Genomic DNA, 26,656 nt, shown 5'->3' on the forward strand with positions numbered 1-26,656 from the left:
CCACCTGACCCACACCGATTGAGCACCATCTCACCCACACGTATTTCACACCACCGTCGCACCATCCCAGGCTGCAATTAATGGTTTTTCATGGCTGAGAAAGGTGACCTTGGTGTTGCTCAGGTAATTTTCACCATTCCCTTGTCTCAATCAGCATTCTAATATATTACCCTATATGTGTTTGATTAAATGTCTAGGAGAAAATGAACTGTAAAATGTCTATTAATCTACAATTAATGCGCCTTTCCAAACATGTATGTGACTAGATTAAAGAGAACTCCTATGATGAAGTTGCTATTATAAAGAGAATACCTATTAGCCTACTGCTGCAGCTTTCTAATTTTTATAGCAATCTTTCTGCAGCTTGATCCTTTAAATGGGAAATATAGCAGCACATAAACTTTAAACTCCAATCTGCACTATTCACTTACTGATATTTACATAATTTTTTAGTTCATTGTTTAATGTGATTGTTTTGAATAACTACTGAATTTATAATGTGGTGGTTTTATATAAAAGGAACAAATTTCTTGGGTTGATAGTGATGAACTTGAGGCTGAAAATGTAGACATTCAATCTAATGTGAATGTCGAAGATGGGGTGAATGTCGAAAATGTGGTGAATTTCAAAGATAGAGTGAATGTCGAAGATAGAGTGAATATCAAAGATGGAGTGAATGTAGATGGATGAGTCTCTTTGAGTAGTGGTACTTTGGAGCCATTCATTGGAATGAGATTTGAGGATTTGGAAGACGCCCAAGCATTTTACAAGGCATATGCAAGACGAAAAAGTTTTGCAATTCGGATGAATCATACTTGGTTGTCGAAAGATAATAAAACTCTTTGAGCAGTAGACTATGTTTGCACAAGGGCAGGATTCTGGCGGGTAAGTTTGAAAGAAAAAGATCGAACAATCCCTGAACCTATCGAGACAAAGAATGGATGTAAAGCAATAATAGGGATAAAAAAAAGATAGTGAAAAGTGGATAGTCAACAAGTTTGTGGTTGGACATTATTGGAGCATCTGTAACTGAAGCAGCGAAGCAGCATCTGTAGCTGAAGCAACCGAAGATCAAGCTGAAGATAAAAACTATAACCAAGTATCCTATGAAGCAACGGAAGATCAAGGAGAAAAATAGAGTATCTGAAACATGAGGAGGAGTTGCATAATCCTGGGTTTTTGAATTTTGAATTTGTATTTTAAATTTATACGATTACTCTCATTGTATTATTTAAAGGAAACTGTTGTACTCGTATAGATCATTGAAATGAAAATTTAGACTTCAATCATATCCTTCTTAGATTTCTACATAGTATCAGACTAATCGACCAATGTCCTTATCCTCTCCTTCTCCTTCTCCATCATGTCGGCCTCTCCTGATTCATCCACCTCTGATACACAGCCCAGCCTACTTCCTCTCTTCAATCCAACTTGATCTCTCAATATCTCTAAACTTAGCTGTAACAATTATTCTACTTGGAAAGCTACTATGCTTCCATATTTGAAAGACTAGAAAGTATTTGGTTATGTCGATGGTACTCTCAAACAACCACTGAAGGAACTTACTGATGCAAATGACATCAAAACTCCCAACCCCCATTTTGACACTTGGGAAACTCAAGACAACTTAATTCTCAGCTGCCTTAATCCCTCTCTTACTGATGAAGTTCTTGCGCAGGTTGCTCACTGCACTACTTCTCATGTAGTTTGGATAGCTCTCACTTCAGCCTTTGCTTCCCAGTCCAGGGCTCAAGCAATCCAAGTAAGGTCTTAGCTTTCCACAACTCGCAAAACCACTTAGACGAAAAGTGAGTATTTCATGCATATCAAACGGCTGGCAGATAATCTTGCTATTGCTAGACAACCCTTGCACTATGATGATATCATCACCTATCTACTGGTTGGCTTAGGGCCTGAATATGACTCCCTTGTAACCACGGTTTCTGCTCGTGACGAGTCATTCACATTGGAGGAAGTCTACTCTATGTTACTAACCTGTGAGGCCCGAACCCATCATCATTCCCACTCTATTCCTTTGTCCCCTGTCTCGGCTAATGTTGATGCGCGGCAAAATTACTTTGGAACCCAGAGCCATGGGAAATTCTCAAATTTTTCTCGCAGGAGTCGTGACTCTAGAGGTGCATCTCGTGCATTTGGTAGAGGTAATTCTTCCTCTCGCAACTATGATATTTGGTGTCAATTATGTGAAAAAGCTAGGCCATACTGCATCTAGATGCTATTAGTGCTTTTTTAAATAAACGGCAATATGTTTGCCCTGTTTGCCTTGATTGTGAGATGGCCATATGTTTTCAATTATGTGAAAAATCTGGCCATACTGCATCTTCCAAATCTTTTGTTCTTGATACAATTCTTGTTGTTCCACAAATCACAAAAAATCTCATTTCTATTCAAAATTTTGCTCAAGATAATCATTTTATTTTGAGTTTCATGACACTTTTTTTCTTATTAAGTAATACTCGGGGAACATCCTACATAAAGGTCATAGCAAAGATGGGTTGTACTGCTTTTCACAACCTCTCCAACAAATTGCTTCTTCCGCTTTTGTTGGTGTTCAAGTATCTTTCTCTGACTGACATCGTCGACTAGGACATGCCTCTCTTCGTACTATTAATCATGTCTTAAGTTCAAATAATCTTCCTGTTGATTTAAATAAACGACAATATGTTTGCCCTAATTGTGAGATGGCTAAAAGCCACAATTTGCCTTTCGCAAAATCTATTAATCGTGTCGCTCGACCTTTAGAGCTAACTTTTTCAGATGTATGGGGACCTTATTCTGTTCTGTCAAGTTATAATTCTCGCTATTATGTTTGTTTTTTGGATGATTGTACAAAATTGATCTGGCTTTTTCCACTAAAGCAAAAATCTGAAATAGAAAATATTTTCCTACAATTTCAAAACTATGTTGAACGCCACTTTGATACCAAAATTAAAGCTGTTCAAATTGATTGGGGTGAAGAATTTCAACGTCTCAATAATTATTTTAAATCTTGTGGCATTGATCATAGAATTGCATGTCCCTATACACATGAACAAATGGGCTCAATCGAAAGGCGTTGCCGTCAAATTGTTGAAATGGGCTTTGCTTTATTAGCCCACTCAAATCTTTGACAACCTTATCGGGAAGATGTTTTCCAAATTGCAACTTACATTATTAATCGTCTGGCTACAAATATCCTAAACAATCAATCTCCCTTTGAAAAAGCCTACAACAAAAAACCAAATCATGATTTTATGCTTTTGGATGTGCTTGTTGGCCAAATTTACGACCATATAATCGCCATAAAATAGACTTTCGGTCAAAAACTTGCATTTTTGTTGGTTGTAGTCTCTCACATCAGGGTTACAAATATCTTGATTTATCAACAGGAAAAATATGTGTCTCGACATGTCATCTTTGATGAAACTTCATTTCCATATAAACATTCTGAAACCTCCGCATATTGTCAAAATCAACCTGAAACAATTTCTCTACCTTTAAATTTGCACCCTACATGTACTCTAACTTTGCATGCAGGAGATGATATTTGTCAAACTATTCCAACACCACTTGCAATTGATCAATTGCCAACTAATTCTACCACGGCACAACAAGGCACACCTCATGCAAATGCTCTAGACCCACATGCTATTCTCAACTCAATGGCTGCTGACGTCCCACATGTTCCTCACTCCATTGACACAGCATCAATCTCCCAGCGCATGACCACAAGATCTTAGACAAATAGCCTCGGGCCAAAACAACCATATGTTAGATATATTAAATATCCCCTTTCGCAGGTACTTTTATTTGAAGCTAATTCATCAACTACAGAGCCAACCTGCTTCACGAAAGCTTCAAAATTTCCTCATTGGCGTAAAGCAATGGATGTTGAATTCAATGCACTTATTCAAAATAGTACTTAGGATTTAGTTCCATCACAACTGAACCAAAATCTTGTTGGAAATAAATGGGTTTATCGGGTAAAAAGAAATGCAGATGGCAGCATTGAATAGTTTAAGGCACGCCTAGTTGCGAAAAGATTTCATCAACAAAAGGGTGTTGATTTCATTGAGACCTTCAGTCCAGTGGTAAAACCGAGCACCATATGCCTTGTCATTTCTCTTTCAATCTCTTACAATTGGTCACTTTGGCAATTGGATATTCAAAATGCATTTCTTCATGGATTCCTTCAAGAAAATGTCTATATGCATCAACCGCAAGGATTCATTCATCCTGATTATCCAAATCATGTATGCAAATTAAAAACGAGTCTCTATGGTCTTCGACAAGCCCCATGAGCATGGTTTTCTCAGCTCGCTAATCAATTACAGCAACTTGGATTTCAAGGCTCTAAATCTGATACGTCTCTATATACCCTTCACCAAGATCGGCTTCATTTAATCATCCTAATTTATGTCAATGATATCATCGTGACTAGTTCGGATTGAGAGGCTATTGATGAATTAATAAGCCTATCCACAGTTTTTCCCATGAAAGACTTAGGCGCACTTTCATTCTTTTTGGGGGTGAAAACTTTATATGATGGTAATGATTTATTTCTGACACAGAGGAGGTATATTACTGAGCTGCTATGCAAAGTCGATCTTGATAAAGTAAAGTCATGTGCAACACCGATGTCAACTACTTGTCATCTTTCAAAATTTGAATGTGCAGATTTTATTGATCTACAGCTCTATAGAAGCACAATAAGAGCTTTGCATTATCTTGGGTTTACCCGACTAGACATTGCTTACTGTGTTCATCGTGTAAGCAAGTTTATGCATCAACCAAAGGATCCTCATTGGCAGGCAGTAAAGAGAATACTACGATATCTAAAAAGTACAATTTTATTTGGCCTTTGGTTTACGAAACAAATGGATCATTCTCTTCATGGGTTTAGTGATGCTGATTGGGCAAGTGATAATGATGATCGCATAAGTGTTGGCACTTATTGTGTTTTTCATGGTAATAATCTAATTTCATGGAGTTGCAAATAGCAACAAACGGTAGTACGAAGTAGCATCGAGTCCGAGTATAAATCCTTATCCAATACAGCAGCTGAAATTCAATGGATTCAATCCATACTTCGTGATTTGCATTTTCGATTACCGACTTGTCCAAAACTATGGTGTGATAATATTGATGCCACATATCTCTCTGCTAATCCGGTGTTTCATGCTAGGACTAAACACATTGAAATTGATTTTCACTATGTGCGTGATCAAGTACTTCAAAAGAAACTTGACGTTTCATTTTTGTCAACAAAAAATAGCTGGCTAATCTGCTTGCCAAACCATTGCATGCAGCTCGATTTACTCTACTACGTAACAATCTTCAAGTTCAAGAATTGCCCTTTCAATTGCGGGGGCATATTGGAGCATCTGTAACTGAAGCAGTGAAGCAGCATCTGTAACTAAAGCAACCGAAGATCAAGCTGAAGATAAAAATTATAACCAAGTATCTTGTGAAGCAACCGAAGATCAAGGAGAAAAATAGAGTATCTGAAACATGAGGAGGAGTTGTGTAATCTTGGGTTTTTGAATTTTGAATTTGAATTTGTATTTTAAATCGATATGATTACTCTTATTGTATTATTTAAAAGAATCTGCTGTACTCGTATAAATCATTGAAATGCAAATTTAGACTTCAATTCTATCATTCTTAGATTTCTACAGACATAACCATATTCTGCTTACACCAAAAAGTACTAGTTTGCTTTGTGAACATAGGGGTGTTACAAAAGTCTAAAAAAAAACTTATTATGACTTTGAATGAGTACGATATACCGACAAGAAACATTATGTCGGTGTTGAGTAGCAATCAGGTAGTGACTTTAATGTTGGTTGTATTGGCAAGGATGTTGAAAATTATTTGGAAACCACAAGGAAAAAAATATTTAAAGAGGGGAATGCACAAATGTTATATTCCTACTTTATTGATCGGCAACTCAAAGAACTTGGATTTGTGTATTCCATGCAAGTTGATAAGGATGGGTGCATGAGAAGTTGTTTTTGGACTAATGTGCGATCAAGAGCTGCATACCAATATTTTGGAATGTTGTTACAATTGATGTTACTTACCTGATCAATATTTATAAGATATCATTTATACCATTTTTTAGAGTTAATCATCATCATCAGGCCATAATGTTTAGTTGTGCTTTGTTAGTTAATGAAATGGCCGAATCATATACATGGTTATTAAAAACATGGCAATAGGCTATACTTGGGCGTGCCCCTTCAACTATAATTACCAATAATGATAAGGCGATAGCTAAAGCCATTGTAGAGGTATTCCCGAATATAACTCATAGGTTGTGGTTGTGGCACATTTTATAAAAATTTTCCGAACTCTTGGCCTATGTACATAACAAATTTTCCAATTTTCAAAATGAATTTCTTCATTACACATTCATGAGACAATTACAACTAATAAGTTCGAGTAAGAATGAGCTTTGATAATAATGAAGTATGAGTTAGGAGAAAATATTTGACTACAAAATATTTACAGCCGACGGGATAAGTGGGCACTGGCTTACTTGCGTTCGACATTCTATGCCGGTATGTAAACAACTCAAAAGAGTGAAAGCATGATCAAAATTTTCAAAGATTATGTTCGTTCAAGCACTTTGGTTAGTGACTTTGTATATTAGTATGAAAAAACTATAGATGCATGTTACTTTAAAGAGAAAGATAATGATTTCAGGACTAAATCTATGCAGACAATATTGAAAACACCTTTTAAAATCGAAGAGAAGGCATCAACGGTTTATACAAGAAAGTCTTTCATGATCTTTCAAGACAAGCTGTTCAATAGTCTACGGTATTAAACAAAAAAAATTATCCAAAAAGAGTGAGACCAAAACATATAGAGTGGTAGCTTATGGGAAAAAAACACATCTTTATCATGTGACATTGGAGAGTGATGAAGGACATAAAACATGTACATGCCATATATGTGAGTTTATGAGGATTCTTTGCAAACATATCTTGTGTGTTTTTGGCAAGAAAACAAAGTTATATAGATTACCACAACTTTATGTTTTAGAAAGATGGACTGTTAATGTTAAGAGTCGACCCATTCCCAATATACCATTTTCTGAATGGCAAGTTCGACACAGACAAAATGAGTCTACGATGAGAAAAAGCAAGTCAATGATATAACTTTATGACATTGTCGAACTTTCATCACAATCAACAAAAAAACACAATCACTTCACACTTGCATTGGAGAAGGTTCATAAAGGGTTACTTGCAACAGAAAATCATGTAGAATTTTTACAAAGAGGGGAGTCAACCAATGATGAGCAGATGTTAAGAAGTCAAGTTGTATCAACATTTTCACAAACGGTGCAGGATCCTCCACGGGTGCCCACGAAAGGGCACCCAAAGTCTTTGATAGCAAATAACCTAAAAAAGAGTCAACCAACCAAGAAAAAGTGTTGTGGTATTTGCAAGAATGAAGGACTTGCTAGGAACAACTATCATTCAATGAGGTATTATAAGTTTGAATATTTTTTATTCAGGTGTATTAATCAAAATTTTAATTTTTTAATTGTGTTTGTTGTTGCTTATGTAGGGATATTGGGCATACACCTGAAGTCGAGCGCACTAACTTGGATTCTTATTGGAAATTTGCTTATGTATGTGATTGTGATTTTTCTATTGTTTTTATATTATGGAGATATGGCTTAAATGTAAAATGATTTTTTGTTTTTATATAACTAATGGTTTTGTGATTAATGTGACAGGAGGGTTTTGAAGCTTTTGAAGGTTGTGAAACTTTCTTGTTTTGAAGTTGATGAGCTTTTGTGGATTGAAGCTTCATATTTTTGGGAGTTTTAATTGCGCTTGTGAATCTTTGATTTTGAACTTATGTATTTGGCACCAAGCAACATGTACTTATGTAATTTTGAATATTTGATCTCCATTCTGAATATTTGAAAACCGTTTGTAAAACATTCAATTAGTGTTATTGATGGAATCAGGTTAGTCAATTAACATATTAGTATCCTATTTTTAAAAAAAATCTGGTTACATCCAGGAAAGCAATGGTTGCATGCTATATAAGAAATTAGACTAAATTTTTTAATAAACAACACGGAAGCCCAACACGACTAATTACATAACAAGTTCATTACAAATTAGTTGTCCAAAGTAAGAGCTCAAACAGATTACATGAGTTGAAGCACTGCCCGACATACACTAATATTTTTGGGATACATAAAAATTACAGTAAAAATTGTGATAAAAAACAACCATGATGTTAACAACGCTTTCAGGTTTCCTTATACTTATTCTCCATCGCTTTATACTTGGCTTGTTCGATCAACTGGTGTTCATGAAGTAACATCTCATTCCTTCGTTGAGCTAACTCCAACTTCATCTTGCAGCATGAGTTTTGTTCACTTTCAAGATCAATCCATATGAAAAAGCCACATTGTTTATTGATCTTGTAGTTTGGGCAGTTGTAAAATCTTCTGCCAAAACTATTATCCTTTCCAGAGATTTGGAGTTTCAATGGAATGCCACAATAGCAAAGTGGCCTATCCAAAATGCTTTCTCTTTCCCACTTAAACTCCTTGCACTTGAATCGGAATGAGAATCTGAACTTGTCATTTGCTGGAAAATATGGAAGAAAGTAAGCATAGTCGCATATATGCGAGAAAACATGAAAGTGCTTAATGTATGAAGGACATGAATTACCATCAACAAAAGGAAATTGATTTGATGTTGTGAATATTAGACGAGTGGTGTTCAATGTTCTCTTCTTCTCCAAGGACAAAAAAAGGGGTCTCTATGTTTATTTTCTGGTTGAAACTTCACGTGCTCAATTTTTGTGAAACTTTAGGATATGATGCACAACCCTTGTTGACATTTTTCCTCTGAAAAATTCTACAATATTTTCTTGATTTCCATTTGGGTCATCCCACTTGGCTATGAAATACCACCATTTGAAACTTCAAAATGATAGAACATATAAACCTGAAGGAACATTCTAGGGGGGGAGAGAATTTTGATGGCTTCACATAAATACTCAACATTCATGCCTAAAACAAATAAGGAGTCTCTTGATTTCAAGTAACATAGTCTGTATCTACTTAATGCAAAACATAATGTGGATGGAGTCATTTTAAGTGAAATAAAGATTATCCAATTCTCACAAGAATGTACATCTCGTACACACCTTTAATATTTAGAACTTTTTGTTTCCTAGGACAAAAAAGTTAGAAAGAAGCATCCATCCATAAAAAAATGTGAAAACTTTTTGTACTCCTTTATTTATCTTTGTTTTTCTAATTGTTACTCTATGTTGTATTGGCTACTAGTGGAGCATTCATCAAATAGCACTCATCAATGGCTAGACCAAGCTCAGAGAACCCAACCAAATGTAAGCTAATATCGCAAGAAATAATTTTATAGAAACATGTTTTTAGGTCACAATGCAACACATGATTTCACTACAAAGCTACTCTCATAACAAGCATAGCCTTACTTGGTGTCATACTCAGCAGCTAGTAATCATCAACATTGTTGAAACCCTAACAGAAAAAATTTCCCAAATATAAAATTATATCCAAGAGAAATCTTCAATTTTACAAGCTCATCAATTGTAAAAGCTTCAATTTTATTTAAGAACTCATATTTTTTAACTCTATTTTCATGAAAACCTAACAAAAAAATCTCCCAAACATAAATCGATATCCGTCCACTATCTGGGTTGACAACCAAAGTTCAAGTATCTCGAATCATCATATAGGAAGAAGATAAAAAAAAAATGAAACAAAGCACCAAAAAGAAAAGGAATTTCAAAGACAGAGAGAGATTACCGAGAGAAAAATACCAAGAGATTACCGTCTGGGTCGAGTTCCGTCCTTGCCACTGTCTGGGTCGAGCACCATTGGGGATGAGTGTGGGGTGAGATTTTGTTTGAGTTGGGATGGTCTGGAAGACGAAGGAATGAGAGAGGGAGTTGTATGGGTATCTGATTGGGTGTATGCAAGTGCAGACTAAACACTATAAACTACTTACATGCCTCACAACCATTGGACGACTACTTAATGAGGGGAAGCAATCAGACCGCTCCTCAAGTTTTCTCTAAAAAGTATTTTTGAATGAATTTATGATTTTTTTGTATTTTTTAAAAATATTTAAGGTGTTCAAAAAAATATTTAGAAAAAAAAAACTTTTAGCCGTTGGATGAGGATTTCTCGGTGAGAATCCTTTGTGGGTATAACATCACCCATAATATATTGAATAATTCTATTTAGCATCTCAACATATTTTTTTTTTAATTTTTTTCCTTTTTCTCATAACAAGTACATGACTAATGGATGATAAAGTAGAACAACTCAATTAGTTTAGAAGAAATAAAATCAAAAAAATTAAAAAAAAGTTAAAATATGTATTCCTTTTTAAAATAGTTTAGCATTTGCAGTGTGGGATGATGAGTAGTATAACTCTAATATATGTAATGCCCTGGTCCTGGAATACAGGGAGTTAGCTCATGTTACCTAAATCATCTCCCGTAACAAAATTATATATATTCCAAAGACTCCATAAAATATTAATTTATTTTTTCAACGAAAATATATATATGTTCTTCCACAGGGACACCGTATAAATACCTTTACATAATAAACTAAAATCTCTACAAAGACTCAGAAATATCCATGTCTCAAAATAATAACAGAAAATAATAAATCTACTAAATAAGACTCTCCAATAAATACTAGTACCATGTGATACTTATTCTTCTACGATTATCAAACCTTACTAATACTTTCTATTCTTGATTTCCAGCTGAACCATCAAAATTATTTGAAAAATATTATGGAGTTAAAGGCTGAGTTATCAACAACTCAGTAAGCAGAGAACATATACTATTATGTAAATATGAGCATTTACAGAGTTTAGAATGCAGAATAAAATATTTTTGGTTTCAAAATGAAAAATCATTACATGTTATCAAAAATATCAGAGCAAAATTTAGAAATATTCTTATTCAAAAGAATCATTTGGCATAGCATAACTGAGCATCATATCATAACATAATTCCATGTTTAACCCCCGTGCTAGAGTTGTGCAAACCCTGGCGGCTAATCGAGCAGAAACAAAATGTGAAATCTTCGTCTTATTCATTCTTGGAGCCTCGAGTGTGCACACATCAAAGACCACGTAGGGTGCACTAGAAATATAAAAGTTGGTACCAACCCAAACTGAGGCTACTGTTTTACACCAGTGATAAGGTCAGGGTAGAGCAGAAACATAACCATATACAGAATCAAAATGTTAGATCAAAAGTTTTCAGATGCCACATCTTATCAAAACATAGTACTGAAAAAAATCATATCATCTTCACAATCAAAACAAATTCAGAGTATCTTCACATAATCATGCGCAAATTTTTATATTCGCTTTTTTGGCATAGTTCATAAATAGAATGCCAAAAATAGCTCATGTCTAACCAGTCATGATAGAAAAATACTTTTCTTTTCTAACACGGTTTTCATGAGTAATGCAGATAAAACGACCGAGGTTGCTTTCAAGTTTTCTTTTCATAACAAAACATGCATATTTTTTTATGAAATCAACTTCAGTTCATTCATTTTATGCAAAGTCTAGTATAAGAACCTCACTTACCTGGACTTTTAACTTTCTGAATTATTCCACAAAAATGCCAAATGATTATCAGTCATCACCTTTAAAATAGACACGTAATTTATTTAAATATCTAATTAATCACGCATTTTGATATTTAAGCCTAAAGTACTAAAATAACCTATTTTTCTTAAAAATTTAAAATTCTCGTAACCCTAAAGTATCGTTACCTACCAAATTCATCGATATCCACTTAATATTCACTTAACATAACTCCAACAGAATCGCAACTCTTTTTAACATCAATCTCAACTTAAAATACATGTCAAATTTTAAAAGTCAAACCCAACTCCAATCAAGTATTCTGCCCTTACCTATTAAGGGCAGTAATGTAAAATCATTTCAAAGAATTTTTCAGGTGATTTACGGAAACTCACAAAAAGGCTTGATGGAAATCTTCATAATTAATTATGAGATCATGTCCCATTGTCCATCAAGGCTTAAGGCCTAAAAACTATTTTACAAAGACATATATGTCCATTTCTGGAGGAATGAGAGAAACAAAAGAAAAATAAAGAAAAAAAGCAAAAAACTGAGGGAGAAGGAGGTTTGACGTCGGGAGGAAGAGCTTATCGAGAGGCAAATGTGGCGGAGACTTGAGTGGATCTAGATGGTTGAGCACTGGGAGGGAGGGAGGGAGAGAGAGAGAGAGAGATAGAGGAGACTTATGTACGATGGAGTGTGCTAACCTAGACGTTGGTGGCATGGGGAGTAGCAGGACCGAGTTGTGGCCGTGTCATGTGGCCATTTCTGGTGAGAAACGATGGTTGACAATGGAGGGATATGGGGTCTTGCTTCCTTTGGTCGTGCTCTATTTTGAGGAGCAAAAACATAGGTGCATACGTTTGTTTCTATATGTAGGTGGTTGTAGTGCATGGAGCAGGATAGTGGGCTATCACACGGTGGCTGGGCAGAGGGGTGTTACGATGGGGGCGCACTGGTGTAGTGATGCTACGGGAGACAAAGGGCTGGGCTATGGCTGAGCTGTGGCGTCGGTTTTAAATGGAAGGAGGGCTCATGATGTGGAGGTTGGTTTCACGGTAGTGGGACTTCCGATCACTTTGGGTGGTTCTTGAATCTGGTTCTCCTCCAACTGAGGTTGCTATGTGGTGAGCCCAGGCTAAGAAGGTGCTACGACTTGAAGTGGTGTTGCCGTGCTTGAAGGAATTCACGTGCAGTAGCTTGGGCGACATTATTCTATGGAGTTTGGATGGCTAAGGTCGTGAAGAGGGCAGTGGTGCTCAATTTAGTTTACTGGTGGACAATGGGGAAGGTGTGACAACCCTAGTTGAGGAAAACCCTAGAGAATGAAAGGGTAGGGAGAAATGTGCATGGCATGGAGACATGCATGAGCGTAGAGTCTGAAATTGGTTCTCACAGCTTGGGTTTTGGGCCTATGTGTTTTGGGCCTTTCTGTGAGTTATAAGCCTCGAGTCAACCTCTAAAAATAATACAGCTTGTCCCATAAAAATTTCAGGCCAATTCTCACTGGGTCCATTAAAAATGTTAACCTAATTATCAAGCCTAATAAAATCTATATTCTGCCAAAATAAATTTTAGGCTCGAAGCTTGTTCTACAAATATTAATCCAAATAAAAATTTTTGAATGCGAGTTTCGTGCTGGACCCAGGTGTTACAATAGATTTCATTAATTTTGTCGTCTGTCTGCCCTTTTTAATTTTAATTTTGAACTTTTTGTAATTTCAGCTAATTAAAACCATCATTTCCTTAGTTTTCCATCAATAATATTTTAAAATTACGCATGCCACATTTCATTTTTTAAAAAACTAAATATAAAAATAAGTCTTTAAAATTTTAAAGAATAATTTTTTTAAATAACGAAAAAAAGGCAATGCTCGAAGACATATGTACATGTTTCTAAGGGTATAAATAGATTGAATTTGAGTGAATAGTGTATGGTTAAGATTTGTTTATTTAACTCTTATTCAAGTTTAAGTTTATTATAAAATTATATTTTATGTTTATAAACAATTCATTTATTATTTGAGTGAGCTCAAATTTATTTACCAGCTATTTCACTTTAACAAAATAAGTTCTTTATATTATATATTATAATTTTCTCTATAAATTATAACAAATAAGATTTTAGTTTTTGTGAATATTTGAGCAGTTTGTCAAGTAGTCTTGTTATTTGCATCCTTTGATGCACTAAGACAAATGTAGGTAACATGTCTATTGAAAGGGATAATATCACAGGCTCAAAATAACCTTCCAAACCTAACCCAAGGGTGAGGGAAGAAAAAAAGGAGGAGAGAATGAGACAAAAGGCTGAGGAAAGATATTGTGTTAGGAGTAAGAAGAGAAAATGTGACATAAAGGAGGGAGAGATGTGACGTAAAGGAGGGAGGGGGTAGAAGAAATAAGGGGACTTCCAGATGACTTCGGGTTCGACTTCTTGGGATTTTCCAACCTCACGATGAGAGGAAGATCTCCTCCAGAAAATAGATCCCAGACTTCCATTGTATAGAGAGGATGAGAGACCATCAAATAATAATATTATAGTAAATTTACTCTCCAAATAACCCGTGGATGTAGGCATTATGCCAAATCACATAAATCTGTATGTCTCCATTTATTTTATTTTCTCTGCATTTATCTCCAATTCACTATCATGGATGTACGTACGGACGTCGTACAACTACATCAATTTGTCGTCAGGGGTTCCAAATCACATCGATCAAGGCCCGAATCGTTGCAGTGGGCTAGAAAACACTTTTTCTCCTCTTTCGGCCTATTATGCAATTTTTGGCCTTAACACTTGGTGCTGTCTGTGAGATTCGATTTACATCCTACACTAAAAGTGGGAGAATGATGATTTTCCAGCACACAAAATAATCTCTAAATGAGCAGATGAAATTTTTTCAGATAAGATTCTCAGCCTTTCAACTTGTATTTTTATGAACAACACTGTTACAAAAAGTGGGCGAGTGAAACTTTTCTCGCCCAAGTGTGCATTGTGCACTTAAGTACTTTTTATGTACCCAACGTGTAAATTCTGTAAGCCAAGTTCCTCAGGCACTTGAGCTGCAAGTGTTCAGTGCACATTGAGTACATTGTGCAAAAAGAGGGGAGAACATGGATGAATACTGTGTACTTGAAGGCACTGTGCACACACACATACACGTCCCAAGTCACTAGTACTGTGCACTTCCATGCACCTCCCAGGTCGCTCCGACCATGGGGACCGCACAAACGTCGGCTAGTGGGTGCAAGCCACCATGCACCAAGGATACTCCTCCCCACCGGTCGTGGGATCGACTGACGCGCCGTTGGCCACCACTTGAACCGCCGATGCCTTCTGTCCCCGTTGTGCTGGTCTTCGACCACGAAGGTCATGCACATGTCGGCCAGTGACGTGCACCCGAGATGCTTCTCACCCATTGTCCATGGGCCTAACAGAGGAGATAGGTGGCCACCATGAGGGTCGACGTGGGTGTCCCTGACGACAAAGGCCATGCACGGTGGGCAATGGGCCAACAACATGCATCCAACAAGGCCTCCCTCATAGCCATCGTGAGCTGGCGGGCAATGCCAGCCATCGCCATGACCGTTGGAGATCTCTATTGTCAGCGGAGTGCTCCACAGCTCAACCAGCCACCTCGGCCACCACACACATCTCGACCATGCCATCTCGAACATGCAAAAACAAGCAAGCCCAATCAATTGCTTAGCCTGAGCACTCACTCTTGGCCACCTTCGTCTCGGTCACAAACATCTTGAACAAACCCATCTCTGTCCCATGCACATAGCTTAGGCACTCACCTCGATCATGCACACGCAGCTGGGCCACACATCTCGGCTATGCAAGTGGGAAACACACACAAAACAGACAAGCAACTGCTCATACACTACTCTGTCACACAGCTCCTTATGCACTGCTCGAACATGCAGCTCCTCAGCCACTACTTAGACACGCTGCTCCTCAGCCACAGACTTGCTCAGACACGAAGTTCCTCGGCCATAGTGAGTTGCCTTGCCACTCAAAGTCCCTTGGCCACAAAGAAGAGCCTAACACATCGCGGGCACCCTCCATGGCACGCCAACAGTAAACAGGCTAAAAAAAAAGAAGAAAAAAGAAGAAGAAGAAGAAGAAGAAATAGCAATGGTCAAACTCAGTCAAGCTGAAATCAGGAACAACGGCCTCATCGCCCTGATTCAAAGGGAACATACTTTGTCGAAACTCACCCTCACAATGCAGGATACTGGATACACAACCCTGCTCTGTATCACAGGCACCCCGGACAGTTATCCTCTCCAAAATATGGCTGCCCACAGGCCTTGTCAGCATGCCTCAGACCTTTACCATGCTCTAGCAAGACGATTCAGGTTTACAAATCTCACACTTGTGATTGAGAGTATATGCTAACCGGTTCAGCTTTTGTAACACAGTCAAGCATCTCCTTCAAACAAAAAATTGTTTCTCACCGAGAGTCAAAAGGAACTGTCAGACCTTCTTGACTGTCAGACCTTCCTCACGACGACCTCATGGGCAGGAAAGGTCAAGGACAATCTCTACACTATCCGATCTCTCTCGCCTTGATAGCAACACAAGCACAACACCTTCTCCAGCAAATACCGAGTGTTTACGCTCGTGCCACAACCGCCGCCAGTGGGTTAACTCCAGGAACAAGGCTCCGAGCTCCACGACTGCCTCGTGCAGATTACCTTCGGGAATGAGTCGATGGGTTCGGTAACTTCCTAAGATGGACGTAGTGGGTCGACAGACTCTCTGACCATTTAGTGTGGGTAACTACCAACAACAAAATAGAAACATCAATGACTCACATTGAAAGGGAAAAATCCGCTAATGCTATAAAAAACAAAAACATCGAGAGGATAAACACTCTGTGCTAATGATGAACGTTCATACAAACGAACTCAAGGGCGGGAAAGGTCAAGGACTGCCCGACCCTACCCTTTCCTCGCCGAGAGTCAACAAGAGGGACAAGTCCCTCAACTGCCCGACCTCCCTCAGGCATGAAAGGTTAAGGACGGCCCGTCCCTACTAATTTATCGCCGAGAGTCAACAGGCAGGCATGTCACTTGACTACCCGACCCCTCTCCCACCAAAGCCGAGCTTCGTGGTCGAGCTCACCTCCCACTTATCCCGCCGAGTCGAGCTCCACACTTGCACTGAACGCAGTCAAGCCCATCTCCCACCAAAGCCTAGCTCCGTGCTCATACCTAACACGGTTGAACACATCTCCTCCCAAAACCAGCTCTACGCTTGCATTCTACGTGGTCGAGCACATCTCCTGCTAGAGTCAAGCTTTGCACTCACACCTAACACGGTCGAGTTAACCTCCCGCTTATCTCGCCAAACCGAGCTCCGTGCTTGCACCTCACGCGATCGAGCTCACTTCTTGCTTATCTCGCCAAGCTGAGCTCCGTGCTCGCATCTAACGTGATCAAGTACGTCTCCCAAAATTTATTTTTCTACGGATTTCTACGGACTATTTTTATCTTATATTTTATCTTTAAGATTCTCGAGTCCTTCTTTTGGAGCAAATCTACTGAGGGTGTAGCTAGAGGATGGGTCCTAATAAGGCCATTTGGCCTTTTTTATTTTATTTTTTTTATATCCTTACACATTTAAAAGAATTCACAATATCATTAAAAAACACTTCCTATAAAAAAAAAAAAAATTCAAGACCCATGTGAGAATTCATTTATCGGGACAAATAGCATTATTCTTATTTAAAAGTTAAGAAAAAGTTATAATGATTAAATAAAAATATTTAAAATTAAAAATTAAAAAAAATTATTTATGATATTTAAATATTAAGATAAAATAAAATGAGCTAGAAATGAGAACATCTTGAAATCAAACCCGTTTGAATACAAAAACGATTTTATCTCATCTCATTTTATCATTATAATTTTCTCAAATTTTCATACAAAATATAATATATAATTTAATTTTTTTAAAATTCTAAATTAATAATAATAGTTTATCCTAACTTTTAATTTTTATCCATCTAAAGTTTTAGAATAACCTTTCGAGAAAAAAAGAACACGTCAGAGACGCTCAGCTTTAAACCTACGAAGCACACATGACACAAGAATCTCAAGTACAACCCAACTCGACAGTCTGACAAAATCCCAACTGTTCTTATTCGTCACAGAGGAATCTCTCTCTGCTTATTTCTTCCCTCATCGAGATTTCTTCCCTGAGAGGAGCTCTCGTCCACAATTGAAAACTTCAATCCGCAAAAAACCCCACTTAATTATCAACCCCAATAATCTCTTTACAGATGGAGAAAAAACCCAATTCTTCATATCCAATACCCACCTCTGTCACAGATCTCAATTCTTAGCTTGCGATCTATTACAGATGCCCCAGCACTCACCCGCCAAACCGTAACTCTTTTCCATTTCCTTTATTAAACTTCACCAGGAAGGCGAATTCACGGAAAATATTTTCTGGGGAAACAAAAGGAGTGACTGATTGAGAATGAGGCGGAGGCCGATTGATTTTCGGAGGCCTGTGAGGAGGTCAGTTTCAAATGTACTGTGGTGGGTATTGTGCTCAATAGCGGTTTTGCTTTTCATTTTTGTTCTGAGCAGAGGAAGCGAGAGTAAGTCGAGACCAGCGATACTCAAGGTAAACAAAAGATCTGGGTTATGTTTGGTTTTACTCATTAGTTTGGACCTTGGAGTTTTATTCTGTTCGGTTGCTGTTAAAAATTCAGGAAAAATGAGGGAATTCAAATGTTGAATGTGAGAATTGAGTCTACTTAATGTTTAATTGGGTTGAGGGTAACACTGCGTTTTACTCAAATTGAGCTGGATGTGACAAATCCAGGGCTATCCTTTAGACATCTGGAGATTCCGATCTATCTTTGCTCGCTAGTCTGTCTTATTGTTGTTTTAAACTTTAAAAAATGATGCTGTCTTATAGTTGCAAATATTGAATTGTGTGGTAGAGATCCTTTGCAGTGCCAAAATTTCTAATTGTCAGCGAGCACCGGCTGATTCAAGCACCTCTCAGCGCCCAAAAGCTTTTACTCATAGGTTCTATTACAAATTTACAATTGATCTGAACTGATTCCCCACGCTGATGGATTTTTCATAGAAAAATTTAGAATAGGCAGGCACTGCCTATGGTTATTTATCATCCCGAAACAAACTGGAAGAACAAATGTTATGACATGAGGAATAGGTGTATAAACTGAATACATCAGTTGAATGTGGCATGATAGAGGTAAAACTACTGCATTCTTTTTTCTTTTATGATTAGAGCTAAAACTAATACCATTTTTGAGTTTTGATGGGTAGAGGTAAAACTAATACTTATCAGTCAGATGGACATAATAATCACTTTCAAGTGCAAAAGTGCTTTATTTAACCTATATGATGCATTTAAGATTCTCAACTTCTCTCCTGCCAAGTATGGAAAAGGCAGATGCTGAAGTCTTTATATAAACATGACTTTGCTAGCCATTATGCACTTGGACTATAGGCATGAATGCATGAATGAAAGTCTTATAATCACATTCAGCTCTTTTTGGTCAGTGGCATCTACCCTTTTCGTAGATCTCAAATTATTAGGTTTCATTTCAGTAATCTTACAGTTGAACTTTATGAATAGAATAATATGTTAAATCTTTTAGTTTTAGAGTGGAAATGTATTGCGATAAAATGTCTGGTCCAAATACTGGTCGTTAGGATGCTGCTGTTTTTTGGTGGCACTATTATAGTGTCAGAGATAGGAATTTATCTTTTTGTGGGGAGGGGAGGGGAGGGGAGGGGAGGGGGGGCTATTCATATATATAATGCAACCCCTTGAATTACCCGAGGTGCGCTTGCGAGAAACTCCTTGCCAAGGGCCTATGCACCCTTGGGATTAGTTGGGACGTTGTTCCTGGACAACCGGTGCCAATAATTAATATATATATATATGTATAATGCAAAATGGAACAGAAAAAACATAATTGAAGATGTAAAAAAATATCAACATGTTCATCAATCTGAAAATGCTTAAGGCACATCATGGTTGTAACAGATAATGAATTACAAATTATGCCTTTCTCTCTTCAACAAAAAACACAATATTTCCATTCAAAATTATTACTGTGAAAAAGGGCAAGAAAATTGCTGGAGAATATTAGAGGAAAATCTTGCTTTGGTTGGTAGTATTTGAAAAATGTTTTTTTTTTTTTAAATATTATTAGAAACTTTTTGTGGTCAAACTTTTGAGTTAGAAAGGTCAAGATTTCATTAAAGATTCAAGTAATGTTTTTTTGGTTTTATAAAGTTCTCAATTTATTTTTTGATTAGTTTTTCATAGGGATTCATGAGTTTTTTGGGGACTTTTTAGAGTTACGGAGTTATTGAAAAGTTTTTAGATTAAAGAAGTTTTGAGACCATTTTTGAGGAGTTGAGGATTATTTTAAATTATATAGAATAGCTTATTTAAATAAATTTTTAGGGGTAGGTTGAGGTTTTTTTTTTTTTTAAATTATTTGTATTTTAAAATTTTAGGGTATATTCCACCCCTGCTATTATCATGTTGCTTGGCTCTGAACACAAGGAATCTTGAGTCTTACACCCCCGCCCTTTTACTTATGACACAAAGTGAGAATTATATTACACTACAATTTTCCAGTCTCTGTTGCAGAACTAAGAAAAATGTGTGCACGTTTCCTATTCTGCAGCGACACAGGCATGATAGAATCATGGAAGGCCTTAACATTACTGAAGAATTGTTGAGTCCTGTTTCGGTCACCAGGCAACTCAGTGATCTAGTTTCTCTTGCAAAAGCTTTCGTTGTAATTGCAAAAGAAAGCAACAACCATCAATTTGCTTGGGAATTAAGTGCTCAGATTCGCATTTCACAGATCCTCCTCTCAGATGCTGCAATAAGGCGAACACCTCTGACAATTAGAGAGTCAGAAACTGCAATTCGTGATATGACACTCTTACTCTACCAAGGTCAGCAACTCCATTATGACAGTGCAACAATGATCATGAGACTGAAAGCCAAAATCCAAACTCTTGACGAACAAAGGAGTTCTGTGAGTGAAAAGAGTTCAAAATATGGACAAATAGCTGCTGAAGAAGTCCCAAAAAGTTTATATTGCCTTGGTGTGCGCTTAACAACTGAATGGTTCAATAACTCAAACTTACAGAGGAAGCTTATTGAAAGAAATCAAATAGACATGAAACTTAAGGATAACAATCTCTATCATTTTTGCGTCTTCTCTGACAACATCTTGGCAACCTCAGTCGTGGTCAATTCAACTGCCTTAAGTTCCAAAAATCCAGATATGGTCGTCTTCCATCTTGTAACAGATCAAATAAATTATGCTGCTATGAAGGCTTGGTTTTCCATGAATGATTTTCGAGGAGTGACAGTTGAGGTTCAAAAGTTTGAAGACTTCAGTTGGCTAAATGCTTCTTATGTTCCTGTTCTTAAGCAACTCCAAGACTCTGAAACTCAGAGCTATTATTTCTCTGGCAATAGTGATGATGGCCGGACTCCGATCAAGTTTCGAAACCCAAAGTATTTATCCATGCTTAACCACCTCAGATTTTATATCCCTGAAGTCTTTCCTGCACTGAACAAGGTGTTATTTCTTGATGATGATGTCGTGGTTCAAAAGGATCTATCTGCTCTTTTTTCCATTGATTTGAATGGCAATGTCAATGGGGCTGTTGAGACATGCATGGAGACATTTCATAGATACCATAAGTACTTGAATTACTCTCACCCTCTCATTAGATCACACTTTGATCCTGATGCATGTGGATGGGCTTTCGGGATGAATGTTTTCGATCTGGTTGAGTGGAGGAAAAGGAACGTAACTGGTATCTACCACTACTGGCAGGAAATGAATGTTGACCGGACATTGTGGAAACTCGGTACACTTCCACCTGGACTGTTGACATTCTATGGATTAACAGAGCCTTTGGACCCCTCATGGCATGTTTTGGGGTTGGGCTACACAAATGTTGATCCCAAGGTGATATTGAAGGGTGCTGTGCTGCACTTCAATGGAAACTCAAAGCCATGGTTGAAGATTGGGATCGAAAAATACAAGCCCCTTTGGGAGAAATATGTTGATTATTCGCATTATCTATTGCAACAGTGCAATTTCCATTGATTTTGCATTCGGTCTTTCCCCAAGGCTATTTTCTTTTCAAAGAAGAATGAAGGCCTTCCTTCGAAGTTGCCACTAGATCGAAAGGATATAATACATATGAAACCTTAGCTTCGCCAATTTCTTGAGGTATAATCTTCACCATGACGTTAGTGGCTTAGGACTTGCTTGTACAATGTTTCTATATAAAGAGGGAAATGAACATCTTTCTTCTCCACGGTAAGTTTGGTGCATAAGAAGATTTGTGCCCATGATTTCTAGTAAAATGACTATTTATTGATTCTCTGTGTCCCTAGTACCGCAGTTCGCTGATTTTATAGCATTATTCAAGGATGTCAATGCTTAGTATTGTACCTTGACCCATTTCAAGTGAACCTTTTCCAAGCCATTGTCGAATATATGCAATTTTTCGAATCTCTATAGTACTCAACTTTTTTTCTTCTATACCACCTCAAAAGTTTAAGGGTTGCAAGAGGTTTCTTTGACTATATTATTGCAAAACGTGCTTATCGTACCAATTGGGTTTGCGCCCCTTAAACGTTGTTTAGGGGTTGGAAAATTGGGAATGAAAGGGAATGGCCGATCCTTCTTATTGGTATTCAATAATTCTTTTCATCAGTCATTATTCATTACTCAACACTTCAAATCCTATAAATAAAGAAAAAAAAATTAGCTGTCAAGTGTGGGATATGAGGGTAAATAATAATTGATGTATAACAAAACATTTTGCTATTTAGGTGAAGAAAGACATGGTAGGGAAGAGGCCCCGAACCTATTTTGATTCATACATGCACGTGTGAAGATGATATTCAAATACCCTAATGCTAAATCTCTCTGATTCACAACGTATTTTAATTTTAATCTGTAATGTATAGATAGCACGTTTTGAATTAAACAGACAAGAAAGTCGTTGTAGTATAGTGGTGAGTATTCCCGCCTGTCACGCGGGTGACCCGGGTTCGATCCCCGGCAACGGCGGTCTTTTTTTGTTTTAACTGGAATGAAATTTATGTTCTTTCACCAAATACAAGCAGCATAAATCCCCCATGCAACGTGGGGTATAGAATTCATGTCCATTTGGAACTCTTCTCTCTGACTCCGCCGGCACCAAATTTTAGAAAAGCAAAGCCATCCCTATGTCATTAACTGTAAAAATAAATTATGGGAACCGGCCAACAACGACAGTGACGTTAATTACAAAACAAAGAAAGAAAACCAATAGATTTGCCGTCCCGGCCCGGCATAAAAATCCTCAATATTTGCTTGCAGTTGCAGTTGCAGTTGCCGCACTCTCATGTCATATGTTTGTTTTTTATGCCATCCCTTTTACAGAAGAACACAATACATATTATCTGTGCTTGTTTTTCATGTTATCTAGTTTTTTTTTTTTCAGAACACAATCCCAAAAATAAACAGTGTTCCTCGTACTCCGTAGCTATAACTCTTTAGATCTTCCTCCGTTTCTGTCTCTATTTTCCTGGACCATCCCTTAAGATCAGAGAAGCTTCTAATTCTGGGAAATCTTTTGAGGAAAAAAGAACATGAAGAAGGAGGATAATGCACAGGTGGTGCTTTTGGGTGATGATCAGTCATTCAAACTCCGAAGAGCCAGCAGGAGATCCCGCGAGGTGACTTCGCGCTTTCTCTCCCTATCTTCACTCACTTCCAATGAAACCGGAATCCCATCTCCCAATAATCAGTCTTTCTCCCCGACTCGACGCAAGCACATTACCTCCAGTCCTACTTCTAGTACCAATACCCGCCGGCAACGGAGCCTTGATGATTCGGCCGCACTCATTCATCAACTTTGGCCTTCGTCGGCTACTTCTTCCTCCACTAAGCCAACCAAGAACTTGGGTACTCTGGCTGATCATCTTGGAAATGAGAGGCTCAAAGACCGCAAAAACGATAAGAAAACGGCCAACGGCGACGGCCCTTTCCTTGATAGTCGGTTTGAGAATGAGAAGGAGATCAGCGCTAAAGAAAATCAAAGACCAAGTCTTGGACGGTCTATGAGGTATACCGGAAAATTAGCGTTTCCAGGAAAATCTTCTTCTTCTTCTTCTTCGTTATTGAATTCGTCAGCTAAAACGTCTTCCGGTTTTCTTCCTGGAAGATTATCCGTAGATGAAAATGAGATATTCCGGAAAACATATGGAAAATCCGGTTCTTTTCCCAACACTTCAGAGTTGAACTCGGAGTTTAGCGATGTGGGCTCGGGCGCGGATCTTGGTTCTCCGGCAATCGGAAAAATTTTGGTGAGATCACGGAAGTCGGAAGCAGAAGTTTCTTTCAAGTATACGAGAGATGCATCTGCAATGCAGGTCTCAGACTCAAATATTTCCCACCCGACATCATGTGATAATTTTCCTAGGACGAACAAGTTTACCATAAAAAATGTCATAAAGAGGGTGAATTCGCTTACAGACGCCAAGTCACAGTGGGCATTGTCGCCGGGGAGATCAAGCTCACCGCTGATGTCAGTAGAAAGTAAGGCGAAACCGATGTCATTTTCGAGTTTGAAGCCTCCGAATAGCCCCTCAAGGGCAACGGGCATGGAGAAATTACTTAACATAGGATTGGATTTGCTTAAGCGTAAGAAATCTTCTACATCTAGCTCGATGTCCATGGTGCCGGGTAGTTTAGAGAGCGTTCATCAACTGCGTCTGCTTCATAATCGGTTGTTGCAGTGGCGGTATGCCAATGCCAGAGCTGAGGCTGTGAAAGTGAGCATAGCTATTCAGGCTGAGGTGAGCATGGTTCTTATTTTGTTGACCAATGTCATGTTTTCGTTCGAGGTTCATATATATATGCTAATGGTAATTGGATGTTTTATGATATATATAGAGAAATGTCATTTAGGAAGAAAGAACTAAATGGCAAAGAAATGAATGCCATGGATACAGATAGACGCATTATGGTAGTCATTGAGCATTTAATACCTTTTGCATTAGATCTCTAAACAATGCAGACTCGCATGAGTATGTAATGTTGTGTCTCTCTTTACATTTGACCATCCAATTCGGTAAGAAAATTATAGATCTTAATTGACAGGGATATTATGCACTTCCTTGCAATTACTCATGAAAGTTAAATTAATTTGATACACACCCTTCAAAGAATGCTTCTCAATGGGTGTCTTCATAGAAGTTATGTGAGAAGCACCAACTAGAGCAGAGTGTCAAGAGATGAAATCGCCGTATGTGTTGACATGTTCAGTGGTAGTACAAGAGGATACTTCAAAATCCTATATTAACAACAACAACTCAAATCTAATATTCACTGCGAAGAAATCAATCTCAGCTCAAGTGTAGACGTATATATGGTGGTGTTTGCCCTCCTAACTTGATCAACTAGTCAAACTATTGGAGATGAGATTAAGGTTTCTTCCTTTACTTGGAATGAGAATGTTGTTACTAGGGTGGTGTCAATCTTAACTGAAATGTATATGTTTATATTTACTTATTTACTTTGTGGGCAGAGAAATTTGTTGTGTGGCTGGGATGGTCTCACAAAGCTGCGACACTCTGTGGTACAGAAGAAGTTACAGCTTGAAAAGGAAAAACTTGGCATGAAGCTGAACTATATACTTCATTCCCAAGTAAGCAGCAGCAGTAAACCCTTCATAAAACAATTTTCTTACCTTCAAATGGATTATTAAACACTGGAACCATCAATCTAAGTAGTATTGGTTATGAGTCAATGAGTGATCCTAATTTTGTGTAGATTAAGCTATTGGAAGCCTGGGGAGGCATGGAAAGGCAGCATCTATCGGCAGTGTCCAAGACCAAGGAGTGTTTGCATACTGTTGTCTGCAAAGTCCCCCTAACTGATGGTGCAAAGGTAGGCTCTAGAATTTTGAGTTTCTAAAACCCTTTTGTCATCCTTTCGTGTGGCATCAAATGATTAGTTGATAAATAACAAATTTTTCGTCGCATGATCAGGAGATGATGAAAAGTTGATAATTAAAACGATGATAAACAGTATATATTTTTGTTGTCAAATATTGTTCAACTACACTAGTGTGTTTGTTTCAGGTGGACATTCAATTAGCAACAAACACACTTGGAGATGCATTGAATCTCACAACTTCCATTAAGTCGATTTTTACAAGTCTTGGACCCTCGGTATATATGCATTAATCGTTAAGAATGTACTGTTCTCATGCTTCTTAATTGCATGCCTTTGTGCTTATGGTATTGAACTCCAAGTTGCTTATTCAACAGGCCGAGAACACTGTTACACTGATATCCGAATTAGCAGAGGTTGTTGCCCAAGAAAAGTTGCTCCTAGAGGAAGCCCTTGAACTTTTCAGAACCATATCTATCCTCGAGGTAAAATTCCATGGAACCATCACTTTAATGAGTTTTTGTAAGTTTCATGACTTATTTCTTTTAAAAATATGAAGAATTAAAAGATGAAGGGATATTAATTGCAATAATCTATGTTAGCCCTTTGTAAAATTTGCTTGTGATTATTTGTGAGCAGCTTCAGGAGAGAAGTCTGAAGTGTAGCATTATTCAGTTCGAATTATGGAAGCAGCAAAGCCAGCAACACCAAAAACAACAGGAGATCCCTTGTATAGGAGTTTAGTCCTACACAAAGGGCACAAATCACAGGATATTAACATGTAAATTCTTTGATAGAATATGAGATATTTTGACTTCCTGGATGCAGTATAGTTGTGAGTATTCATTACAAACACCTTTCAAAAATCCAAGAGATTTCTAGAAACGTTTTTTTTGTTAGAACATGCATAAATAATGAAAGTATATTGAGAAATCAACTTATACAAAGGATGGACTTAAGTCCCAAAATAAAATGTAGCTATCAAGAAATGCACAAGTGCCTAATAGATTATAAAGTTAC

At 37.6% G+C, this 26,656-nt stretch overlaps 2 protein-coding genes and 1 non-coding gene across 3 annotated transcripts; all 3 read left to right on the top strand.

Annotated features, from left to right (window-relative positions):
* Positions 1–17,720: 17,720 nt before the first annotated feature.
* On the top strand, positions 17,721–22,201 carry LOC109014322 (probable galacturonosyltransferase 10). Its single transcript, XM_018996750.2, has 2 exons — positions 17,721–18,288; positions 20,342–22,201. Exons 1-2 carry the CDS (start codon positions 18,139–18,141, stop codon positions 21,788–21,790), a joined length of 1,599 nt encoding a protein of 532 aa, XP_018852295.1. The 5' UTR covers positions 17,721–18,138; the 3' UTR covers positions 21,791–22,201.
* A 492-nt stretch (positions 22,202–22,693) lies between these two features.
* On the top strand, positions 22,694–22,765 carry TRNAD-GUC. The gene has a single exon. It is a non-coding gene; the product is annotated as a tRNA-Asp (tRNA).
* Positions 22,766–23,328: 563 nt separating this feature from the next.
* On the top strand, positions 23,329–26,380 carry LOC108983044 (QWRF motif-containing protein 3-like). Its single transcript, XM_018954570.2, has 6 exons — positions 23,329–24,537; positions 25,269–25,388; positions 25,514–25,630; positions 25,825–25,914; positions 26,014–26,121; positions 26,276–26,380. The coding sequence occupies exons 1-6, from the start codon at positions 23,329–23,331 to the stop codon at positions 26,378–26,380; spliced, it is 1,749 nt and encodes a 582-aa protein (XP_018810115.2).
* Positions 26,381–26,656: the final 276 nt, after the last annotated feature.

Source organism: Juglans regia, chromosome 1 (assembly GCF_001411555.2).
Source record: "Juglans regia cultivar Chandler chromosome 1, Walnut 2.0, whole genome shotgun sequence".
Lineage (NCBI taxonomy): Eukaryota > Viridiplantae > Streptophyta > Magnoliopsida > Fagales > Juglandaceae > Juglans > Juglans regia.

Excerpts from the sequence above, each read along its gene's own strand:
- LOC109014322 (XM_018996750.2), top strand. The coding sequence starts at position 18,139 with ATGAGGCGGAGGCCGATTGATTTTCGGAGGCCTGTGAGGAGGTCAGTT. Across the intron at positions 18,289-20,341 it reads CGAGACCAGCGATACTCAAG|CGACACAGGCATGATAGAAT; the intron begins GTAAACAAAAGA and ends CCTATTCTGCAG.
- LOC108983044 (XM_018954570.2), top strand. The coding sequence starts at position 23,329 with ATGAAGAAGGAGGATAATGCACAGGTGGTGCTTTTGGGTGATGATCAG. Across the intron at positions 25,389-25,513 it reads ACTATATACTTCATTCCCAA|ATTAAGCTATTGGAAGCCTG; the intron begins GTAAGCAGCAGC and ends AATTTTGTGTAG. Across the intron at positions 25,631-25,824 it reads CCCTAACTGATGGTGCAAAG|GTGGACATTCAATTAGCAAC; the intron begins GTAGGCTCTAGA and ends TGTTTGTTTCAG.